Genomic DNA, 25,000 nt, shown 5'->3' with positions numbered 1-25,000 from the left:
TCATCATCAACTGGACATAATCTTTAGCCTCGGTTCTCTCTCGACGACTAAATGGCATTCTGAAATACCCTTCTACAATCCCCTGTGTCAACATCATCACCATCAGCATCATGAGTAGCAGTTGGACTTTCGCCACGTTCCAAACTCGAGACCTAAATGCCATTCCGAAAAGAAAACAGAAACACGCCCCAAGTCCCAAGCTAAATCTCCTAACTGCATCAGCTGTGGGATAAGCCTATAACCTTACAAGGGTGACTAGAACATCTCATTACATCCGCAACAAAACACTAATATATAAAATCCTATCATAATGGTCCAGAGTAAGACCACACCGAGTAAGATATGGTATAATTAAAACAAAACTTAGTATACCGTGGTAAAATTAAGGAAAACTATGCACAATGACCAATTTAAAACAAAACTGAGCATAATGTGAGAAAATTAAGGCAAAAATGAGTAAGACGGAACTAAATCACGACGAAACTGACACATTCAAAAAGACAAAATCTGAAAATCATAACACAACACAAAGCACTGTGACAAAGTTAAGACGAAACTGAGTATGATGGGACAAAATTAAAACAAAACCAGCATAAAGAGAAATTAGGACGAAAATAAGCGAGAGAAAATCAAGACAAAACTGAGAATACCAAGATAAAATTAATACCACACAGGACATAATGAGAGACTTGAGAACAGGACAAAATCGAAAGAGAACTGAGTATGATGGGACAAATTAAAGACAAAACTAAACATTAAATGATACAAAACTGATACAACAGTAGGCATAATGACAGCCTTGAGAATAAGACAAAATCGAGAGAGAACCGAGTATGATGGGACAAAACTGAGACAAAATTGAGCATAATGAGACAAAATTAATACAGTGGTGGGCATAATAAGAGACCTGAGAGCCTCCTGGTGCCTATTACGCAAGGAGGGAGGGACTGGAACATGAGACGCCCCTGTGGTTGAAGCCATCTAGTTTATGATGATCTATAGAGCCGTATTCTCGTCGGTTAGAAGGATTCCTAGCACCTTTTCCCCAGCGATTTATTTTGCACACTGAACCTAAACATTAACTTCATCGCATCCTTTCCCACCCTCCATTCCCTCCCCTCCTCTTTCTCCCCCCTCCTTCTCTTTCTCTCTTTCCCCTCTCTTCCTTTTTCTCTCCCCTCCTTGTCTCCCTTTCTACCCTACATTTCTCCCCTCCACACCCCCCTCCCCCTCTCAGATCGCATCACTGACCGCCCTCCACCAGCCAAACACACCCCACTCTCCCTTCACAAAAATTCGACTTCCCTGACAAGAATGGCGTGGGTATTTAAGCTGAGACACCCTTCCCACCCCCCTGCACCTCACCAGGGGAGAGGGGGGAGATGGGGAGAATACAGATGGGCAGGGAAATGCGGGATATGGGAGATTTGGGTGGGGAGAAAATGGAGGGAGAGAGGTAGAGGGAGGGGAGGAGGAAAAATATAGGGGGTCTCAGAGGAAAGTGGGGAGAGGAGAAGAGGATGGGAGAGGGGTACGAAAATGAGGGGAGAAGAGAGGAGGTAGGAAGCTGAGAGGCAACTGGCAGAGGGGAGAAGAGAGGGAAGGGTGATTCTGATTGGTGAACAGGATGGCCACTCATGATGGTTCACTGATCACTAAGAGGAAAGGAGGGGAGGGAAGGGGGGAGGGAAGAGAAGGAGGGGGGGTAGGAGAGGAGAGGGAGGCGGTATATTCTCACCAGGATGCGATACATAAACTATTTACTCAATACAATACACGAGAGGGGGAGGGGTGGAGAGGGAGATGTATCTATCAACTATAACCCCCACACTTTCAACCTTACGTCCATCACTCATACGTACGAACATTCCCCATCAATCCATTTTCTCGTCTGCTTAGGGGAGGATGGGAAAATGATTTGATGCCCCAACGGTTTTCGACCCTATTGTTGGTATGAATAAGGGTGTTTTTTTTTTTGGTCATTACACGCAGGCGGGCAGATGGTCTGATGGAGGTGAAGATGACAGCAGGATATGGGCTTAGTGGCCAACTGATCCAAAGGTGGATATGCCAGGTTTAAAGAGATTTCGAAATGGGGGACGCTTGGCAATGTATTTTGAGCACTAAATACGCTGTGATTAAGGGTGAGTTTGGCTTAAAGAAATATCCAACCAAGGGAGAGCCGCTGGGCAAGGCACTTTGAGCGTTAATACGTTGTTAATAAGGGTAGATTATTCTTCAAGCGATTTCAGGCAGGGAGGGGCGCAAAACATAGTACTTTTAGTTCTAACACGCTGTATATAAGGGTGAGTTTGGCTTACATCCCGAGCTTAGAGAGTTTCCAGGCAGAGGGGGACACTGGACAAGGGAATTTGGGCGCTAATACTTTGTGAATAAGGATGAATTTGTCCTTCAATAATGAGCAGGTGGCCAGGAGATAAGGGGGACGATGCAGAGAGCTTGGGTGACGAAGGGGCAGCGGGCAGCAGCATCGAAGCCGTCCATTTTGTCCCATTATCTTTCAATTTCCTAACGACGTCAAACTGAATAGATCGAGTCAACCTTCGAGTAGATTAAGTTCGGCTGACTTGAGGTTATTACAACAGGACAACAGAAATAAAGAATACTAATGCTAAAAAAAAAAAAAAAAAAAAAGTAGCCTGGAAAAAATAATAGAGTTAAATAACGTAACAGCATCAGGGTTAGACCAGCTTCCGTTCGACTAATTTAAAGTTATTAAACAGAACAGAACAATAGAAATAAAGAATAATGAAAAATATAGGGTGGAAAAAAATAACTTGTCCACAGCGTTCCATCCCCTTCCAAACCATGACATTTTAAAAATTGTTGCCATCACCAGAAAAGTTTTACTCATGAAAGATGTACATATTTACTTCACGTTTACTTAGCACAGTTTTTTTTTCCGTCCTTCTGAGGCTTATTCTACGTAACTCAGTAAAAGAAAAGGGCAGTTTCATGTACGTTTTTGTGATCAGCATCATATTCTAGTGTCAGTCTACTGAAGGAGTTAAAGTTCCTCACATCATCAAAGTTACACCAGCTTCGATCTGGAGAATATGAAGCTGATAAATAAGATATAAAAATGAAAAAGAAAGAATTATGCAAAGATTACAGAGTTGAAAAACAGATGGTCTATCCATAAGAACATTTACCAGCGTTTTTAATTCTTATAGCAACATCAAATTTAATAACAGCAAAATTTCAGGGCAGCTTCTGTCCGATACGCATATATATTGTTGCTTCCTCCCAACGACTTTCTTCAGGTTTTTGAGAGACTTTTCGAACTGTGAGGTTTAGGTATAGCCTTCATAACCCTATTCACTATTAGAGATCCCTTATACGCTCAATGAAAAAATAAGACAGCGGACAGAAAACCTAATTTGAAAGTTGATGAATAGGAGGGCATAATAGGAATAACATTATTGATGAGAATACCGGTCTAAAAAAAATTATAGGAATGTTAAGTGTTTGGGATCTTTTTTATTTCCTAACAACAAGATTAGAGCTGCTTCGGTTCGCTATTTTTAAGCAGGTAATTGCTACAGAAAAATGTAAGTCCCTTTTCTTTCTTCTTCCATCATCTTCCTCTCTGCCCTCCACCCCACCTTTCGCATTCCTTCTATGCTTCTTCCCTTCCTGCCTTCTCTTCACTTCTTTATCTTCTGTTCATTCTGTCTTTTTTTCTTCCATCCTCTTTTCCTATCCACTTTGTAGTCCTTTTATTCTTTCCTCTATCCCTTCCTTCTTTCTTTCTTCCCATGCCCTTTCATTTTCTCAGCTTCATCTTGATCACTTCCCGTTCTTTCAATCCTCGTTTTTCTCCATGCAATGTCTTTTTCCTTTCCTTTTGTACGACTTTCATCTCTGCTTCCTTCCCCCGCTACACTATTCCTTCCTTCCCTTCTTTAGATTCGTTCTTCGTTCCTACTTCTTTTTTCAGTTCTCTCTTTTTTTTTTTTTCCCCTCTCTTTCCTCCTTTTATTCCTTCCCTCCCTGTTTCCGTTCCTTCTTCGCTCTCAGTCCATTCTTCAGTCCTCTTTTTACCTTCTGCCTTCCTCTCCCTTCACACTCCCTTTATCCCTCTTCTCTCACTTCTCTTTCCCTCCATTCCTCCCCTCCCTCTCAATCACCCATCCGTGCACTGATTCACTTAACAACACTAACAAAAATCTACTTGAGTCCACCCGCTTGAGCCTTCTTTTAAAGCCAGCCTCTCAGCGACACAAAGAAAACGAAAGCATTCCTTCTTAGACAAAGGGATGGTTCGCAAATGGGACGGGGGGAGAAGTGGGGGAGAGAGGAGGAGAAGAGGGGGTAGGGGATAAGGGGGAGGAGGGGGAAGGGGGATTGGTACGGTAGGGGAAACGGGAGAGGGGGTAGAAGCTCGCCCTGATACGCATATAACGCCTTTGCCACACGCCCGCTGCCTCAAGGGTGAATTTGGATGTATTTCTAAATGGGATTTTCGACTGGTTTGGTTGGTAGGACTGTTACGGGAATGTGTGTGTGTGTGTGTGTGTGTGTGTGTGTGTGTGTGTGTGTGTGTGTGTGTGTGTGTGTGTGTGTGTGTGTGTGTGTGTGTTGAGGGGATGGAATGAGAAAGGGGAAGGGAAAAGATAAAGAAGGGATATTAGTGGATTAATCAATTTGTGAATGGGAGGTATTCTGTGTGTGTGTGTGTGTGTGTGTGTGTGTGTGTGTGTGTGTGTGTGTGTGTGTGTGTGTGTGTGTGTGTGTGTGTGTGTGTGTGTGTGTGAGAGAGAGAGAGAGAGAGAGAGAGGGGGGGGGACTGATACACACACACACACAGGCTGACAGGTAGACAGACAGACAGACAGGTAGACAGACGTGTGTGTGTATATGTGTATTTTTTGTTTTAGGTGTGTCAGTGTGAAGTGCTACAGCGTGCGTTGCGTCAGTGTGAAATGTGGGGGTATGCCGTGATAGAGTGTGATGCTATGGTGTTAGATGTGCAGTTGTAGTATGGTATGACGTGTAGAAGTGTGTGCCGTGGCAGTGCGTGATGTAGCAGTGCAATGTGTGCTGTGTGTACTGGATATAATAATATTAATATAATTTTTTTTTTTTTGCCCTTTTTCTCAAGGTTTGAGTATCGTTGCTTATAGATTTACTGGAATACTGACCTGTTTTCTCATTAACATCTTCCGTATGACGCTATCCCCTATTTTTTTTTTTTTCCCTGCCGAAAACTTGGGATACACACCATGCATTAAGATATATGCGTGCAGTACTGGTACACGTCATTCATTATTATAGCTATGCGCCATATATTATACCATCAGTACAGGCACATTATACACTGATATATACCACACTACAAGCTTTACATTACAGATATTCGCCATACATTATAGATATATTACAGATGTGCAAATCACTATACATCATAAATCATGTGTATACAACTAATTTCACGTAGGCCTACCGGTAGCTTAGTGGTAGAAAACTACAACTGCACGGCTCTACATCCAATTCATAGCACTTCTTCGTGACTGGCACCATATTTTACTACCTGGTATCAATTTCCTGCTACAACTACGACGGTGAGGGGGCAATTTTAGGCCATGTTAGAGTAAAATGGGTGTAGTTTTCAGTTACACACTTAACCACAAGCGTAACATTTCAAACACCGATGATCTTTCCCGGGGATGGTTGCGTTTGCTGATATCAATCATTTACGCTTCACTATAGTTCAACTCGTCATATTACCCGTCGGAGAGAATGACTGACTGCCCAGACACTTCCAGTCGCCATGAAAGAGTGATTAGAGCTGCGGATTCATAATTCAGGAAGGCTTTGGAGTTGCGGAAAGGCCCTGGGATCTTATTTATAAAGGATCCGAACAAGTCTTTACGCCATACTCTTTTAACCTTAACTTGGTCCGGAATTTCGTCCTTGTGTGGCATATACCATGTACCTCAGTGACGGAAAAAGACAGTGCTCCGGCTCAACATCCTTTCAATGATATTTCTTTGTGACTAGTATCATTTTCAGTTATTAAACCCAGCATCCACGATGGAGAGATGGCAATTTTAAGTCAGATAGGAGTAGAAATGAGTATAACTACATCTCCAAAGCAACATATTACACCAATCGCTTCGTTCCTCGCATTTTCTCACTTTAAAATTTACTCTGATTTCATTATCAAGTGTTTGGTAGCTATTTGAGTGAAGACAAACGTAAAACCAATTGACTCTAACTTAACTGTAAACTGTTTGGTGTTTATATGAATCAAGACAAGCGTATATTCAAGCAATCTTATATACAGTTTACGCCTAAAAGACTACATAAATGCGATCCAGGTCTCCTTTGCAAGACAGGAGGGTAGCGACGATGTTTTAGATAATTAAGTACCTGTGGTCGGTGGTGCGTGGGGCCTCTTTTGTGTGGCTTGGGTCAGACATCAGTTTGTGGTTGACTAAGTTGGGGAGCAAACAGAGAGAGGTGGAAAGAGTTGGGGTCATGTAAGGGTTGAAAGAGAGAGAGAGAGAGAGAGAGAGAGAGAGAGAGAGAGAGTGGTTGTGTGTGGTGTGGCACTGTAGTGTGGCAGTGTGTGGTGTGGCAGTGAAGTGTGGCAGTGTAGTGTGGCAGTGTAGTGTGGCAGTGAGTGTGGCAGTGTGTTGCATGGTAGTGTAGTGAGGCAGTGTGTAGTGCGGCAGTGTAGTTTGACAGTGTGCGGTATGGCGGTGAGTGGTGTGGCAGTGAAGTGTGGTAGTGTGTGGAATGGCTGTGTGTATACGGTGTGCCAGTGTGTAGTGTGGATTCCAGGAGGAGTCTGCGTGACAGGGAGAGAAGGAGAAATAGTAGAAATCAGAGTAAGAGACCGAAGAGGAAAGTTAGAGACAATGACGGAAGAAAGTTTGACACATGGAGGGAAGTGATCAGAGCAGAGTGGGAGACTGTTGGGAGAGAGTGAGAGACCTATTAGGGAGAGTGAGAAACTGTCTGGGTGAGTCTTTTATGGTGTGAGATTGTTAGGGGATAGCAAAGAATATGGCGTTCCTTATCCGCACCTCTTGCCTACTCATACTTAGGAAGGGGTCGGTTGTCACCCAAACTGTGTGGAATATACTTCTGGCCTGCCATTGTGATTTTTCGTCAGTATTAGTTTGCAATGATGTATAATAATGCAAATATAAATATAAGTGGGAAAGAGACTATACGACATAAGTATAACGCAATTAATTATATGGAATTTCTGTATATAAAATGTGTGAGGGCTATCGGGTTAGTGTGGCTAATGCTGGTTCTCTTCCCCAGGTGAAGATCTGGTTCCAAAACCGCCGTGCCCGAGAGCGGCGGGATCGCGAGGCCAGAGCCAAGGGTCTCCTGCCTCCCTCCCCAGCCCAAACTCCCACCCAAGCCCATATCCCAGCCCATGTTCCTGCCTCTACGTGTGGGAATGGACCGATGCCGCCCTCCGCCCTGGCACTCTACCAGTTCACAGCTGCCCTCGCCCCCGGTTCAGCTTCTGCCTTCTCCCCCGTCATGCCCCGCCCACTCTCGGAGACTCCGCCCGCCCACCTCTCAGACTCCACCTCGGACCCGCCCAGCCAGGGGGAGGGGCAGCCATCCACCCCGCCCACCCCTCGTGCTCTCCCAGGGTTCGAATCCCCTGAGTCCCCGCCCGTGGATGTGACCTGCGTGGGGCCCCTCAGTCTCAGCCACGGGGGGGGCGATATCTCCCCTCTGGCCTCCCCCAGTCTGAGCGACCCCGTTCCCTGTGACGTCACCGCGCTCCATCTGCCCCCTCATCCCCCTCCCACCCTAACCCCCGCCCCACCCTCGCCCTGAGATACCAACAGAACCTCCCCTTCTCAGTCTAAGGGCATAAGTGGCACTACACCTTTGCTGCACCTTCTTAGCGACTTATTATGCCTATTACAGCGTTAAATTTTCCTCTTTGTTTAAATTGCACTTCTAGTACTGATATGAGTTGCCTTAGTACCATCCTAGAGGTAAAAAAGTGTAATACGCAAAATAAATCACATAGGAAGAGGTGTTACGATGCCTCTTATGCCACCTAGAATATGTTCCGAAAACCCAGAGCTTTTATTTACCTTGGCCCCTTCAGTACGATGACGTGTTTGATTTAGTCTTGCCACCACTAGATGATTTCGTTCACGTTTGGAGAAACCTCTCAAAGTGATGAGGCAAACAAAGGCTATATCTAACCCCTCTGAGGAGATCGAAAAGTTTCTCCTCGTTCAAATCATCTGGAGATAACACACACACACACACACACACACACACACACACACACACACACACACACACACACACACACACACACACACACACACAGGAAATACGTCATCTGATTGAAGCGGTTAAAGACCCTTCTGCTGTCGAGACATAAATGTATTTTGAATAACTGAAGAAGTCCCCTCCTCCCACCCACTTCACACAGACATTACCAGTTGATCCCTTAAAGCCAATAATGTTTTTTGTTATTTTATTCTCACTACCTCCAGACGATTTTATTCTGCTTTAATGAGATTGTTTGAACCTGAAGAATTAGAATATATGTTGTCTGAAATTATGGGACTGGGAAAGATTTTGTTTGAAGGTGAAGGTAAGGAACAACCTTCATTAACAGCTTCGGCACTGACAATGACGTGCTCCTATGCTAATTGGAGTCGTCTAAATAAAGAGCGAGGACAAACCAGAAAAACACGTAAGCGAACTTAAGCTGTAGAAGGGTTATTATTTTCGAAAATCTGCTCTGAAACCAGTGAACTTTGAGCAGCTTCCATTAACATACAGTATATAGTGACTGGTGGCACTTTTTTTTTTTTTTTATCTTTTCTTATTTCTTTTTTAAACGCAAGCAAATCAACAGTGGAAGCGACCCTCAGCTATGAAAATAAATAAAAAACACCGAATGGATGATTAAACATGGATGACATAGCCTTAAATGTCATGCTATGAATGTAAAGGACACTAACTACACCGTACTTGAAACAATATAACTAAAATGACTGTGTGTTCCGATGGATTTTAGTTCAAGATGAAATATTCGTCTATATCGTTAGGTTGTCTTTAACTAGAAACTTCTACAAAACTTTCAAGTTAACCCTAAATCACAGAAAGACGATACAGTCGCCTACAACAGTGTCCTGAATAAGGAAGTAAGATAAGAGCTAACTTATTTACTCTACTCTGTACCATAATATGTTGACAATATGCCAAAAGGTCCATACGATTGCTATTTTGAACGAATAAGTACACCTGAACTCTGCAAGGACGGACATTTGCTATTATGATGCTCAGCTGACTATTGAATATAATGTTCACGGACTGTTACATGAAAATAAAGCTTTAGTTTACCATGCCGTTCTTCATTAGTTACACATCAAAGAAAACGTTATAGCAAGGAGCCTAACTGATACCATGAGGCGAAAATTTTTGGTAAGACAACATAGTACAGTAAATGAATGCAGGTCATCATCATGCCATAAAATGGTGCTAGACTTAGGCTATCTTAACCTAATTTATTGTAACGCATATTTCTAATGCCTGCTGTGGAGGGAACTGGGACCCGAATACCCTGGAGGAAAATGTTAAGAAACGCAGAATTTTCTACTGGATCCAACGTTGCTGAGACGGAATCATACATGCATACAAATAGGGGGTGTCCCGGTCTCGATGTGCGGTCTGAAAAGTTTGCTGACAAGGTCATGGGGGAATGGTGCGCAGTTCATGAAATACCTGCATCAAAACCTAATTGATAAATACGAAGTATATTCCGTGGTACCTTCAGCTTTAACTACTTCAACCGTTACATCTGTTCTCACTGACGTTCATAATAGGTTCGCAAATAAACTACTCAGACAGACCGATTAATATGAAGAACGACATAAAAATACATGAATGGATAGGTATACAAAATCTGTGAGGTCGCTGATACAGCTTACACCTACATCAAGATCATTCTCATCCAGTTTCCATTTACAATATGTGAAGAGATTTCGAATGCTCCATGATCTTTCTAGAGATGAATCTTAGACGGAAGTCTCATCTCTAAATAGCCCCCCTCCCCCCCCCCACATACACACTGAATCATACCGTACCAAGAACGCTTTAGCAACATGGGTGAAGGATGGATACCCATATAGACGAAGGGTTTCCTACACGCTTCCCATTCTGTCCCTTTTTGCCTTTATGAAATGCAGGAAATCCACAGGTAGTGTATCCTTTTTTCCTCTAGCTATTCAAAGCGATGTTAGTTATGCAAATTAAAAGAATTATTAGGAAACGATGTGTTACACAACTGGAGTGGATTTTGAAGCCAACCAACATTCCTAGTGTCAAACTTAAATCAAAGAAACCTGAAGTATATGAGGAAAGGAACAATGAATAAATCATAAGCTAATCTTAAACGTCCAAACGTGTACGGTATCTATCAACGGGGTAAGCCCGTTTCGTCACCATATCCTGTTCCGTCGTCAACCCGTTTCGTCAGTGGTGCCTTTCAATAAAAGGTAATTCAGTTCAAACTGTTAAATTAGATAGTGATCTGATCCCCATCCTCCGCGCCTATCGCCTTGCTCGTACGGGAACCATGGCTTACCAAAGCAGACATCAAACTAGGCAATGAAGACGGAAAGTCACACAGTCACGGCCACCAATGAGTAACTTCAACCGGTGAGTTCTGCAAGGCAGTGATTTACTGGTGAACTTAAATTAGTGCTACTACCATTTTATCAACTCCCTATTCACCTGTCCATTAAGTCTACAGATTTGCTGATTAGTTTTCACAGGCCTTTGCTTTAATGGAAATTGTCCAGATTCTGAAAGTGTTTCAGGCCATCAAACAGCTACTTGCACCTGAAAAAGTTGAAGAAGTCATCACTGATTTTGAAGATGCCAAGTGGACCTCCGTGCGAGACATGACTTCACTTCACTTGCTTGGCTGTTCTTTCCACGAGCTAAGGTTGTCTGGCGTAAGGTACAAGAAACTGGCCAGGGGACTGTTTACGTGGAACACTGCTAAGTATACGACCTTGTAGGGCAACATTACATTAATTAGCTCCTCCCGTCCTACCTAAGCGACATATATGACCTGCCTTTGTAGAAGTGGGGACTAGATCATCACAGTCAGACCTTACAAAAAGAAATGAATAAATAAATAAGAATTATGAACCATGCATGGTTTAACAGCAGTGTGTGATCCTGCAACTGGTGTGGCTTTTGACTAATAAAAACTCATAATGATTTTGAGGGTTGGCACCAGCGTTTGAATCGGTATTTTGAGTTTCTGTGCAATGAATTGTATACAAAGCATTGAAACAGTAGATTGCGGTTACGAAATGGGTCTAAAATGTGGTGACGAAACGGGCTGGCAACGTAATGAGCTGTTTCCTGGCTAATGAGTCTCGATCTGATTTAAGCTGACTTCACAAACGGGCATGTTAGCACCTGGGGCTACTTACTGTATGTGTCTGTTGTTATATAATTATCTAGTTTGTTACTTTAACTTACTAATACAGGAATTTAGGGACTGTATATTACAGACTTACAGGCATACAGAAAAGCCTTGTGTATTGCTGCATGAACTGTATAGTGAATTAATTTATAAATAAAAAGATACCCAAAATGAACTTCAACTGAACCATAGCGTTAATATACGTATTTTCATATACGGTACTGTATAGCTACGGTAGATTAAAATATAATCGAAAATCCATTTATTTTTACCCAGCTTGAAACACGGATTCCAGATATACAGACAAACTTATGACCTATTCCCTATTGTAATTTCTGAGGTATAGTAGTGTGATGTGGCAGTGTGAGGTGTGGTAGAGAGTGTGGTATCATAATGTGTGATGTTAGTGTGTGGTGTGCACGCTTCTGGTACGGTACTGTTGTCAGGTGTGTGAAGTACGGCAGTGTAAGGTATATGCCAAGTGTGGCAAAGTAAAGTGCGATATGTTTTCTTCCGCACAGTGACTACGTCACTGAGTACTTGTAACAGTGCTCGATGACCACAGTCACACCAGTACACGAACGCCTTGGCGCTAACGAGAAGCCTACATGTGGTGGCGCTGCTCACCCTTGGTGGAGTAGCTGTGGAGTCCACCCGGGAGCCTTAACTCACCCTTGGTGGAGTAGCTGTGGAGTCCACCCGGGAGCCTTAACCTCAACCTCACTGTGGGAAGGACCGTGGTCCGACCACCTGGTGAGGCGCTGCCTACCAAAAGGGGGCGCCGGACTGCTGTATTGTAACTGTAGGATGGCCCCGGAGCAGCAATTGCTTACCTGTGGTCGGCAGGTCTGTTTGGCCAGATAAACCGAGGTTAAGCGGTAAAAGCAACAATAACACCTATGACAGGTACCGTAAACTATATTCTGATATTTCCCTCTCAGAACATATGATAAAGTAGCCTATGCAGTGTACGTAGCTCCCCTGTACAGGATCTTATGTGAGCTACCAGACTGATCTCGTATAATCGAAAAACGACGAATGAAAAGAAAATAAATGTCAAAGTTCTGCAGAACTCCTATCAGTTTGTGAAGTCGCGTCAGCTCGAGTATGGTATTTGAACTAACACCGGCTGGGTTATATTATAATGTTATAGACGTGAGCCATAGGAACATGAATATTTGTACGTCTCCATTAATATCTTCTACTTGCATCAACTTTGGTACTTTCATTTTCATATCTATCTATCTGTGTTTATCTATCTATTCATCCACCCAACTATCTATTTATATTTAATTATTTACCTAATTTATCTATCTACCGGGTATGTATATTTGGGGGCTTTAACACCAGATGATCGAATTCAGCTAGTTATGGAACCCTGGGAGTGATGAACTAGCTCCTTCATTATTCATAACAGTTTGGGGAGCTGTACCACAATAACACACGGTACAGCATCACATGATGGTGGATCAACCTATACTGCTTCTCTCTGTCTTGTGGGGGAGGATACATGTCATCATTGATTGGCTACCGCACCTTTTAACTCAGACTTTCATCCAGCCATCCTTCATAGCCGTTAATCTTACTTTATTAAATTAACAATACCTCCATCTGGAGATCTTACGGGTTACAGCACGCAACATATATCAAACAGAAAAATATAAAACTAACGGAACACAATAGCCTAGTTAGCCTATACCTAAATGTTTTCTTTTACCCGTCGTCATTAAAAACTGCTTAGCAGTAACATAAAACTTGACTTTCGCTCATAACATTACGAATCTATCTATTGCCAGACGCCATAATCCCGTAAGGGGTGGCCATTTAACTTTGAGTTATTGTTTTACGGAGAGGGACACTAACCCTCCACTAACCCACATCTTGACACGTAGGGAGCACGTATGGTTTGGTTATATGGTTACCACCCAGCGTTGTAAATAGTTTCTTGGCTTACAGGAAACCATTTGGCTTGTCACTCAAAGTAAAACCACCTGTACAGGAAAGAAAAGCAATAAGAAGTGACAGAAAAGATGGGAGAAATAGGAAGAGGAGGGAACATTACGAATACCGGTACTATTTCATTTAACTGATTCTGCTGTCACTCATATGCAAATACACTTTATGTACTCACTTTCTGAATGACAGCAGAATCCATGTTTCAAAAGAATTGTGATATCAGCAAGGCTGCAACAAAAATAACGAAATAGGCCAATTACATTGCCCACCTCTCTCCGCTGACAACTACAGTTTACACGTCTATACATATAATAAGTTTCTTCTTTCCGCTGACCCAAGTTGTGTCATATGATACTTAGTAAAAGCACAAAATCATAAGCATGCAACAAACTGGACTAAACGATGACGGTCACTTACCTGCTATAGTCTTAGAAACACTCAAGATCCTCTTGTTGCGAATAAAGTAGCTGTATAGGCGTCTCACAAGATAGTTCTGAGATTAATCTGTTACAATTAATCCGTAAAATAAATACACTGGAAGGATTAGCACCGTAAACTAAATGCACTGGACGAACGCAACCTTTCCCTTCCTCCGCGTAATATAAACAAACCTCAACATAGGGAAACGAACCTAGCTTGTATTTTTTTCACTACCTAAATATTTTTTAGTTTGTATCATTTTTATTATGACAATATTATATAATAATAACTAAATGACTTCCACTTCTTTGAAAAACAAAGGCGCTTTTACTGTTGTTATCTAACCCCTGTCTGTCTGGCCAAGAATACCCTTCGACCATGGATAGTCAACTGCTTCCATGAGACCGTCTATAGGTGCAGTACAGTACATACACCCTGATAGAACAGGTGAAACTTGTGGGATACAGTACCTACCTAGATAGATGGAGACAGACAGACGTATAGACAGACATACAGACTGCTTCTATATAGAAATAATGACTTACATCCCACCTTTTTCTTTCCTGTAAATGGGGTGAGGTTGAGTACAGAAAACCAGGAAAGGGAAAGAATATGATAATGGGAAAACTATTCAGCAGCATGCCCAATGAAATAGGCCACACATCCATTCATTCACCATTCAAGCCCCCGGAATCCTAGATCCACCTGACACGTACACCCACTTCAGCAATTAGATGAATAAATAACCTTAATAAAGGGGAGCAATAAGGTAATATTCGTAACATAATTTATTGTCTGAAGGTTATAACAGGATTGGAGGTAACGTGTTAACTTAAGCTCACAGAGGGATAGTGAGCAGAACACTTCACCACATAACACTTAACTCCCTTTTACAGTGCCCTTCCACTTTTCCTTTTCATATTACGAGAAATAACACCTTTAACCATTATACACAACACTTCTTTACTCTGCACTACCCCCATGCTTCAGGCTGTTCCTTCATATCACTAAAACCTATCACCATGATATACACACAAATCAGATCAATTAAAAATGGAACAATTAAATCATCCAGCGTTAAAAGTTTTCGTTGATTCGACTTGATTAAAATGAGCGATTTACTTACCGGTGTCATATCTCAACAGCTAACACTAAAATATACCATGAAAAGAGCTTCCGAATATGGGTATATTTACATCTGATGAATTGTCCTGTACACTTTCCTCCGAGAGCTACACACGTATAGGCAAGCGTCTTGTAAACAACGCTGCCTGCATGTGAAACGTATTTTACATATTATACTGTATATAGATCTGGTAACAAGTTTGGCTTATATGTACAAGTCTGCCTTGGATGTGTGAGCCTCTGACACTACCTGCCTGACAGTAGTTTAATAGGTGGACGCTGGATCATCACAGCATGACCAATTACCATCACCATTTATCAGACCACCTGTAAATAATACCCTGAACACATGACCATTGCATGATACCACTACCACCATCAAATACCATCCATCAAATCATCAACTAATACCATATACAGTATACAGACTCACCACTGCATGATACTATTACCTGCATCATACATCAGCTATCAAATCACCTGCAGATAATACCATGAACCCGGGATCACCATCGCATGACACCACTTCCACCTCTAAATACCATATATCAAACCATCTGCAAATAAAACCATGGACACAGGATCACCACTGCTTGATACCACTACCTGCATCATACACCAGCTATCAATCCATTTCCAAATAATGCCACCCACTCCAGACCACAACTTGCTAACAATATCAACATACTGATACCTTTGTCTTCAAGAAAAATAATTATATTATCTTCAAGCATGTACTGAACATGTAGTGTCTTAGGTTCGCAAAAGCTACCAAGACGGTCATATATTGCCCAAGGAAAAATACCTTTTGGACATTGCTCTTACCTGGACATTATTTCAAGTTCAGTATATTAAAAGAGACTACAAATTGTCATGGGGAAATGTCCAGGGGGTTGTGTCCATGGAGGTATTATACTAGGACCCTCGTAAATGCCTAAAATTTATCACTAGATTGTCTGGTTTAAAGTCACCCCGAAGGAGGTGAAGGCAGATGAAAAACTTTCATTTTTAATACAGAAACATTTAACTTGAAATCATTCTGAAAGTATTAGCTACTACACCTGTCCCTCATCAAATGACTATGTAGTTATGGGTTGGGCAAAGGCTAAATCTGTCTAGCATTCAATAAACTCTTTTTTTGAATCACTGCTGGTAAGAATGCCGTAAAAAATAATGCCTTCACGCCACCCTGAAAAAAGAAAGAAAAGCTATTACTGCAAAAGATCCATGCAAAAGGATTACAAACAAAATCACTGCCTGGCCAGGATCGCAATGCACGAAGAAAAATAAACAAAACAAAATTCTTCACGTAACCATAATTTGTTTTTCCAAGAAAAACAAGACATGGGCAGGGTTGATCAAATGTTGATTTTTAAGCTAACCAGTCGGGCTACATTACGTGCCAGCAATCTTGTCCATAGATTCACACCTTCTAACAGTTGCCTCTAACTGACTGAGGTAACTTTCTTCATACTTATTGATAAAATTGTGATGTGTGTTATGCAGTGTTCATTCTTTCATAAAGTTCACATTGCCTTTGGAGAACAAAAAAGAAAGGTGAACAGCCCACCAACTTTAACTTTCCAGTTTCCATCCTTTTTTCTTTCCCTTCCTCTCCTTCCATCCCCCTCCCACTTCCTGAAGGGAAAAAGAAAAACATGAGTCTCAGCTGGTAGCTGAGAGGGAGCGGTTCTACGGACAAGTTGGCTGATGCAAAGTAATAGTAGATGGTAAAAATTATTAGCCCAATGAAATTTTGACTGGCCCTAAGATACAGTATAAGGGTACCTTGCCAAAGTTATTAAAAGATTCTGACCTATAAGCTACCTGGCACTCAAGTTACCCAAACAAAACAGTTCCTGAGGCCTATAGGATGACTTAATTATGGGAAGGGCCCCCCACACACTCAGGTCGATCTGTCGGGCCACCGTAATATGGCCTATACAGGAACCCTCAACCAAGGATGAAGCCTTGACCTCAGCAACCCACACAAGCTCATTTTTCCTTCAACAGGCCGGTTTATGGAGGTGACCATACACGGCCTGGGCGTGTATGGGACCCTTGACACTTAATTTTCAAGTCTGTGACCTATACCCGTACAAAAATTTAATCCCACAATCCATTATAATTATGAAAATATGCCCCTCCTCAAAAACAAATATGACATACTTAAAATGTAAATTGTGACAGATCAAGATTCTGCTTAATTAAACTTTATCCAAATGTGTATACAGAGAACAGAGCTCCAAAGGAAGTAACTAAGAGAAAAGTTTGAAAGTTCCTATTCAGAGAGCACTGCCTGGCAGGAGATATCATCACATTCTTGTCCACTTCTTGATCAAATTTTTGTATAGAAGGTTGTGGTGTCTTCTCTCACAGACTAAAAACTATATTCTCCTAAAACAATTAAGTGGAGGGACAAATCTTTAAAATACTATTATGATAAATATTTAACTCTTATTATAATAGTATTACGTATTCATATATATATCAATAAAATACTGTGTACTCTACTGTATTATATATATATATTTTTATATGTATATATATATATATATATATATATATATATAGCCTTTAGAGGCTCTATTAAAATCTACATCATGCATAACTTATATATTCAAGTCCACCCACATAAGATACCTGACTTGGAAATGGGAATACATTATTTACGATCAAACCATAGGAAAAAACAACTGCAGGTACTTTTCCTCATTATGCCATTCTCTTACTGCAAAACAATCAACAGCTAACACACAGTCTAACAGCTCTGCTCTTCATGTAGGCTTGTAGCTTACCCCATTATGGAGACGAAACATTTTGGTTAATTCTAATTATCAATAAAATAAGTTGAGTACCGGTAATTTGATTTAAAAATTGAACTACCAGTTACCACAAAAATGGTACGAATTAAATTTACACAGTTTCTTACAACAGTTATAATTACTGTAGGACATGAACTTATGATATCTCAGTAGGTAATAAATTACAACAGCACTGCTAGAAAACACCTGCTTAAAGACCACCATTAGCTTGTGGCAATAGTTTCCACCAAGGAACCTGATCCTAACACTAGTATCCTTACAGGAAAAAGATATCACTCAGCCCTTGACTGGTGATATTGCACTTATATATTATATTCTGGTTACCAATAGACAATTAAATTCTGCGGAAGAAAATTCCTAGTAATGAAAAGGCTAATAATGACTTTTTTCAAATAGCTGTTTATCTGACACTTAAGAATCACGAGCTACACCTGCATGCTTTAATTTCATGCATTCTGTATTGCTAATATATAAGTGTACTTAAACAATTACAATTTAGTATGATTAATGTAAAGAATGATTTTATTATACTATTTTTGAAAGAAATATCACATAAACGGATTGTGTAACTGTTTTTCAGTTACTGTTTCACGATGATAATGTTTAAGTTCATTCTCAATCGCTGCCATACATAGACTAGCGATCATTGATAAATTTTTGGACACAAAAACCAGATATCCCTAAAATAACTATTTCTTTCCAGCTTGCTCACAGCTAACAGGTAATTTACGTAAATTAAAAGGATTAAATCTCAATGCCCACCATCCATCTTAAGTAACGGCATATTTACTGACCTCTTCGGAGTCAATATTATGTTAACCTTTCGAAGTTAGAACTTAACGTAACTTCAAGAAGGATCTATATAGCCACTAACAGAACCACCATTAATAAAAATAAAGGAGATAAAAGAAATATCCAGGAAGCTGCATGACAGTCGTAACTCATTATGACATCATGTAAAATTTTCAGTGCAAACAAAAGCAATCAACCAACAAAATTCATCGAGACCACGAAATTAAATATCAGATTCCATAAAATCAGTTAAATTATCAGACCCACTCTACAACAAGAGCAACACAAGCCTACAAATGCTCTTCTCTTTACCTTGTCACTTTCGTAAATTTGTTCAGAGGCAAATATCTGGACAGCGACGCTCCTTATCTGGCCCAGTTCATGAACAGAAGAATGAAACTCCTCATGTAAAATTTGATGGGTATTAAAGCATCCAATTGTGTTTAAAAATCTGATCTGATATCTCGCTTATTCAACCTTGTCTCCATCATTAGCTGCTTATGGAATTCTTTGTACAGCACAGTAAATGCGGCATTCTTTACAATATTACCATGAGTTGCACTAGAATATATGTAAATGAAATTCGTATCACAATTTTCGTCAGTGAACTAAGTGAACTGGTACTAATGTATAAGTGTTGTACATAGTATTATCGGTTCGGTAAATCCTTTAGAATATGGATGCAGTATATCCAAATCTGTTACCCATATCCATAACTGAATCAGGACCATCATGGAGGAGGCTCGAGATAATTATAAGTGAACAATATGCTTTATTCTCTTTTCCGCATACGTTCAGGGTTTGCAAGATATTATCGTAAAAACCAAGACCAACATGGATATGGAACTCAATGCTTTGCTCTTACCTCGTCACCTATTCAAGCTTAGAAGCTATTCAAAGTACTCAAAGTACTTAAACTTAGTGAAAAAAGGCTCTATTGACCTTGCACCTTTCAACACAGGTAAAAAAAAAAAAATGGCTTTCCTGCAACTAGCTGGCCGGATACACCATACACTTTCCTATAGCATACTTCCTTACATTTAAAACCATGCAATAGACAAAACTAGCTAAGGAGTGACTATTTCCCTGATAAAGGTTGTATGGGACTAACTTAGTTCATAGGGCCTAAATGCAAGTAACGCAGTGCTCTACCCTAGCATAGTCGTAAATCTGCTACGGTATTTACCGTATTATCTCAAACATGTCCACACGGTAACCAAGCCCAGATTCTCCTGATATTTTACCTGATCGGCACCACCCACACCTATACAGTACCTTTACTATACTGCATTCAATAAATGGTTAAACCCTTGGACGAATAAAATACAATTCTGCCAGCAAGTTATTTCAGTACAGTATTGCAAGTAAGACGATTGCTGATTTTATAGTTTTGAATGTGAAATACAGGCAATGTACTACTACTGAAAATATACACACCATCAAAAGCACGATGAAATTATACAATCTCGCGATGTAAAATGCAATCAAAATGTGTGATAAACATATTTGTACCCTATTACATCAATAAACTCTTACACACACATATATTCTTAACTTGAGACTTGTAAAACAATTCCTGGTGCACTATTGATAATCTCTCAAGGTATATTGTCAACATCCACATAAAAAAGCAACAATTATGAAATATATATATGTATGTATATGTATATTGCAATTATATAAATCAGTTTTATACAATCAAAAACATATGACGATCGCACACACACGACAGAATGCACAAGTAACTGATCACCTTAACAAAATTATCTTTGGCTCAATATGGCTTACGTAAGAGACGCTCGGTGAAACAAATGAGCGTCACATTATCACCCTTAGAAGGTCTGTGATGGAGAGAAAGGACGCCTCGTACAAGGCTGATATCTGTACTGAAACACCTGTAAATACAGCAATGAACATGGTCATGTCGATTCCCATGGTGACTTAGCAGAGATCACAAGCATCCCCTTTAAGCCTGGCGACTTCTGTATCTACTGTATATTCTTGCATCTTCTGACGATTTTATTCAACTTACGATAGACTTCTCGAAGTGGAGGGGTTAGATACATAAACCCCCTGGAATAAGAGAAGCCTTTCCTAAATTAAATAAAAACTGTCTGGTTGCAGTGAGAGTAAACTAAGAATGGACGTCACCCGTAGTCAAGGGGTTGAAGTATAAAGGACTGAAATTTACAAAGTATGATCATTTCTCTATTGTATATAATATGCTTCCAGAGCATTGAATGGTGATTGACTGAACGTGGCCCATTGAACTGGGTATCTGTAATCTGCTCTCCTTTTATCAAGATTTTTCTTGCTCTCTGAACTCTACTAAACTGCATCACTGGGTGAGATAAAGAGGTAGGGATGATGATTATGTTGCTGTTCATTGTGAACTATAATTTCTTTTTCCAGGAACGATAAGAAAAGCAGAGTACAATAACCTCCTGTCTTTCGTTCCTGCAAATAAAAATATGAGTTATGAGTGGAAACTGATCTTAAATCTGTCTGTGAGTCCAAATCCAATACTTTTCCCTGGAAATACACTCAGCATGGCGGCGTCCAACCTCCCACACCACAGTCTCACTAAGGGTCGTATTCTGGTCGGCTTTGGAGGCTCAGCTTACACCTCTTCCTAATTTTTTGTTCTGCAAAATACACCTTAATATTCTCTTGCTTGTTAGTTTTATCTTTTAAATATGGACACAGCTTGCATAAATATCACAGACGAGAATATGAACGAGCCACATGCAGAGTAAACCAGTAAGCAAGAGGTGCGAGACAGCTTCCTGAGGCCGTGTCCACATCAAATTCTAGCTGGTGCGAGCAGGTGCGGCCAGGAGTTTTACATCAACCACTGGACGCAGGTGGGTGCGGGCGAGAATTTTCATAGATTACAGTGAAGCAAAAACCCTGTCCATATCCACCTGCACGAGCCAACATTTGGTGAGGACGCTGGCTGACCTCACGAGAATACAGTAAGTTTCTCAGATTCCCTGCCTCCTGTTTCTATAGTTGGTTTACTCACACCTGACAGAAAACTGGTACCTCTCCATATCGAATGCTGAGCTGCTATAGATGAGTAGTAAAATATGCAGATGGGCAGCAAAATATGCTGCAAGCTATGAAGAAAAGTTAGAGATGACGTATGGATGCAGTTTTAGCTTAATCTGCTACTGAATGTTAGGGATGTTGCTAGTTATGAAGAAATGTTAAGCAAGTGATGTCTGGATATAGTATCATCTTATTCTGCCATTTAGTAAGAGATAATGGGCTAAAAGAGGACGCAAATTTCTGTTAGGTACGATTGAACTGACTATAATCGCCTCCTCCCCCTCCCAAGCCTAGTACTAGCCCTTGTGGTGGAGGCGGTTGTGAGAGTCCTGAGGCGTGAGGGAAAGGAAAAGCAAGTTGTGGATAAGGAGTTGCTCGGTGAGAAGGGAGGCGAGGTACCAGGCGGGGAAGTACTCGAGCGTGATGAGCCCCAGCAGGTTGTAGGATCGCTCAGAGTAGTCCCAGGGGCACGCTCCATACTGACGCAGTGCTAGACCTGAGGACCAAGACGAACATTAGTTTGACCATGGTAACAATCTCTCTTCCTCTCTCCCTTTTTAATCCTACTTAAATTATGAAGCATTATTTTCACTATAATAAGTCTCTCTCCTGGTAAATCTTACGTGACTTCTGCACATTTTGAAAGCAGTGCCCTATATTTTTATTCAGCTATACTTTTCATGCTTCGGCCCTATCAAGTCTTATAGCCAAGAGGTTCCTTTTCTAGACTTATTCCCACTACGGTACTGATTTATTGTCATTTACATTGCTGAACACACATGTCAGCCTGAGGCAAAAATATAAAAAACTAGTAATTAAAGCAGAAAAACTTTCATGCTAGTCAGGCATACTGATGACTAGTGTGTCCATAACTGATAATATGTACCTCTATATAAGCCCGCAAATATCGATTACCTGAAGCAGTATATTACAGCGAAACATGTGTACTGATCACATATTTCCATAATGCATAAGTGTGACTGATTTACTAAAGGCGATAAAAATTACAATTTCGGGGATTCACATCATTCCTTTACCAGTGGCAAATTTAAACGTCAAAAATAGTTGTATTATGAAGTTCTACTGTTACGGAAAAGGATAACAGAATGATGAGGTTTTATAAACCTTAAATATCATCATCATCATCATCATCACTATCATCATCATCATCATCATCATCATCACCATCATCACTATCATCATCGTCATCCCCACCATCTAAATCACCATTACTAGCACCGTCACCTTATCATCCTTATTGCCGACATTACCATCATATCTTCGTTTCCCACCAAACAGGGTTGGCAGTGCTGGAGAGGGACGCCTTGACACCGTGGCACCAACATAACTGGGCAGCGGAGGTAGATTCTAAGCAAAACTGAGAAAGATTACAACAAACTTGAGGACGAGTATAACCAAAACTGAGTAGATTTTAAGCAAACTAAGGAAGATTCTAAGCACACTAAGGAACATTCTAAGCAAAACTGAGGCAGATTCTAAGCAAAGCTGAGTAAAATAATATAACCAAATGAGAAAAATACATAGCAAAATGAAGATTCTAAGTAAAACGCAAAGAGCCCCACAAGAAATCCTCAGCCAGTCTTGCCTGTAGAGAACTCCCATATATATGTCCAAGCGACGTAGACAAGGCCCCTGATGAGGAGGGGCACGGTGGCATGGTAGCGGCGGTAGAACTGCTCCACCACCAGGCTACCCACACCGTAGATGAACAGGCACCAGAAGCTTGTGCACCCTGCGGAGATGAGTGGAGGTTTGTGGTTCTAATATGCGGGCAAGAGATGGGGCTGGTTACTCTGCCTCATACAGGTGACACGTGGATGTACATTTTTATAGTCCTACAGAACTCGATGGTCAGGTTGGTCCAACAACCTCCTCGTAATCACTAATTAAATGCTCGCATCTGTATTTGGTAATCCTCCACAATGACAGTCAGTAACCAGCACATCTACATATACACCACTAACAGTGTCCAGGTGCTGGAGAGGGGCACTTTCGCAAGATGGTAAAATGTAAGAGTATAGGTCTGCTGTCTGTTTATACAAACGTCCCACAATTCCCTGTGGTGGATTGCATAAATGCAACTTTAGCCTGCAGGCCACAAGGTTCGCATTCAGATGAGCCTAGGGCCACAACAACAACAACAACAGTATACATATCATCCAGTGTTGACAAAATACTATCTATCTACACACACACACACACACACACACACAGGCAAATAGATAGACAGACTGATATGCGTATTCATCTGTATCATTTACGGTATATCTTAATGACACATTCTCTCTCTACATATTTACTGATCGTCCTAATCAGTACACTACACTGTATATCTCCACTCATATCTGCTCCTTACCGCTTCTCTTGATTATCCCCGCTTCACCTCCACCCTCCTACTTCCCTAAATACAATAGCGTCCTGATTATCCACGCTCCGGATTACTGGCAATTTGATTATTCTCAAGGTTACCATGCTCACCGGCTCGCCTAACTGAACAGTGTTGGAAACGATTCTTTTATATTTTGTTTATTTTGATGGTTCTGTAAACTACTTTTTTGTGCATCATCATCATCATCATCATCATCATCAGATACTTAGTACTGCTACTCCTCCTCATCCTAATCTTAATACTACTACTGTTAGCTACAATATGTAAAGTAAGAAAACTACACTAAGTGGATTAATGATACCCACATACTAAAACTGTGTTCCTTTTTATGGAGGTACAAGTTTCAGTGTGCCACGATCTCTTGTCTTATACGTCAGTGACAGATCATCATCATCATTATCATCAACTCACCGACAAGCGCCCAGTCCGTGTTGACCGCGAAGTCCCAGGCGGCAGTGAAGAGAACCTCAATAAGAAACCCATGTAGGCCGTAGATGTAAAGCCTCATCCACACGCTCACTTCAGGGTCAGGTAGGGTAGCGCACCGACTCATTTTGACGTTATGGGAACGCCTGGGCAACTTTTACTAATATATATTTTTTTTTAGTTTATGCCAGGCTGGAGGCGGGTGGGAAAGTGCTGTGGTGTGGTATTCTTCCTCGTTGGAAAGATGAAGTGGTAATGTATTTGTGAATGTTAGAATGTCCGAGCGAGTGAGTGTCCGAGAAAGAGAATGTCCGAGAGAGTGAATGTATGAATGTCCGAGAAAGTGAATGTCTGAGAGAATGAATGACCAATAGAGAAGCTGTGTATGCCAAGTACTGGATAAATGCTATCGTTTCTTGTAACAGTACTGAAATTAATATCTATCTGGGTATTAAGCTGAAAATAATATCTGAGGATTGGAACTGACTGACTTCAAACCCAATGTAGTTATTTAACCTCGTATTA

The 25,000-nt window shown here is 41.0% G+C and overlaps 2 protein-coding genes across 2 annotated transcripts in view; one reads left to right on the top strand and one right to left on the bottom strand.

Moving 5' to 3' along the window:
* Positions 1-7,836, top strand: part of LOC145401339 (uncharacterized) — a 41,595-nt gene extending 33,759 nt beyond the window's left edge. Inside the window, exon 5 of the mRNA XM_080273668.1 lies at positions 7,303-7,836. Within this exon, the coding sequence (XP_080129794.1) occupies positions 7,303-7,836 (534 nt within the window). The remainder of the gene's footprint in view (positions 1-7,302) is intronic.
* Positions 7,837-21,870: 14,034 nt separating this feature from the next.
* Positions 21,871-24,602, bottom strand: LOC145402061 (transmembrane protein 229B-like). The gene is made up of 3 exons (XM_080274166.1): positions 24,461-24,602; positions 23,246-23,392; positions 21,871-22,135 (listed from the first exon to the last, which is right to left on the bottom strand). The coding sequence occupies exons 1-3, from the start codon at positions 24,600-24,602 to the stop codon at positions 21,936-21,938; spliced, it is 489 nt and encodes a 162-aa protein (XP_080130292.1). The 3' UTR covers positions 21,871-21,935.
* Positions 24,603-25,000: the final 398 nt, after the last annotated feature.

Source organism: Coenobita brevimanus, chromosome 6, assembly GCF_032717465.1.
Source record: "Coenobita brevimanus isolate Jiangsu-jjx chromosome 6, ASM3271746v2, whole genome shotgun sequence".
Lineage (NCBI taxonomy): Eukaryota > Metazoa > Arthropoda > Malacostraca > Decapoda > Coenobitidae > Coenobita > Coenobita brevimanus.
This window is presented reverse-complemented; position numbering and strand designations above follow the sequence as displayed.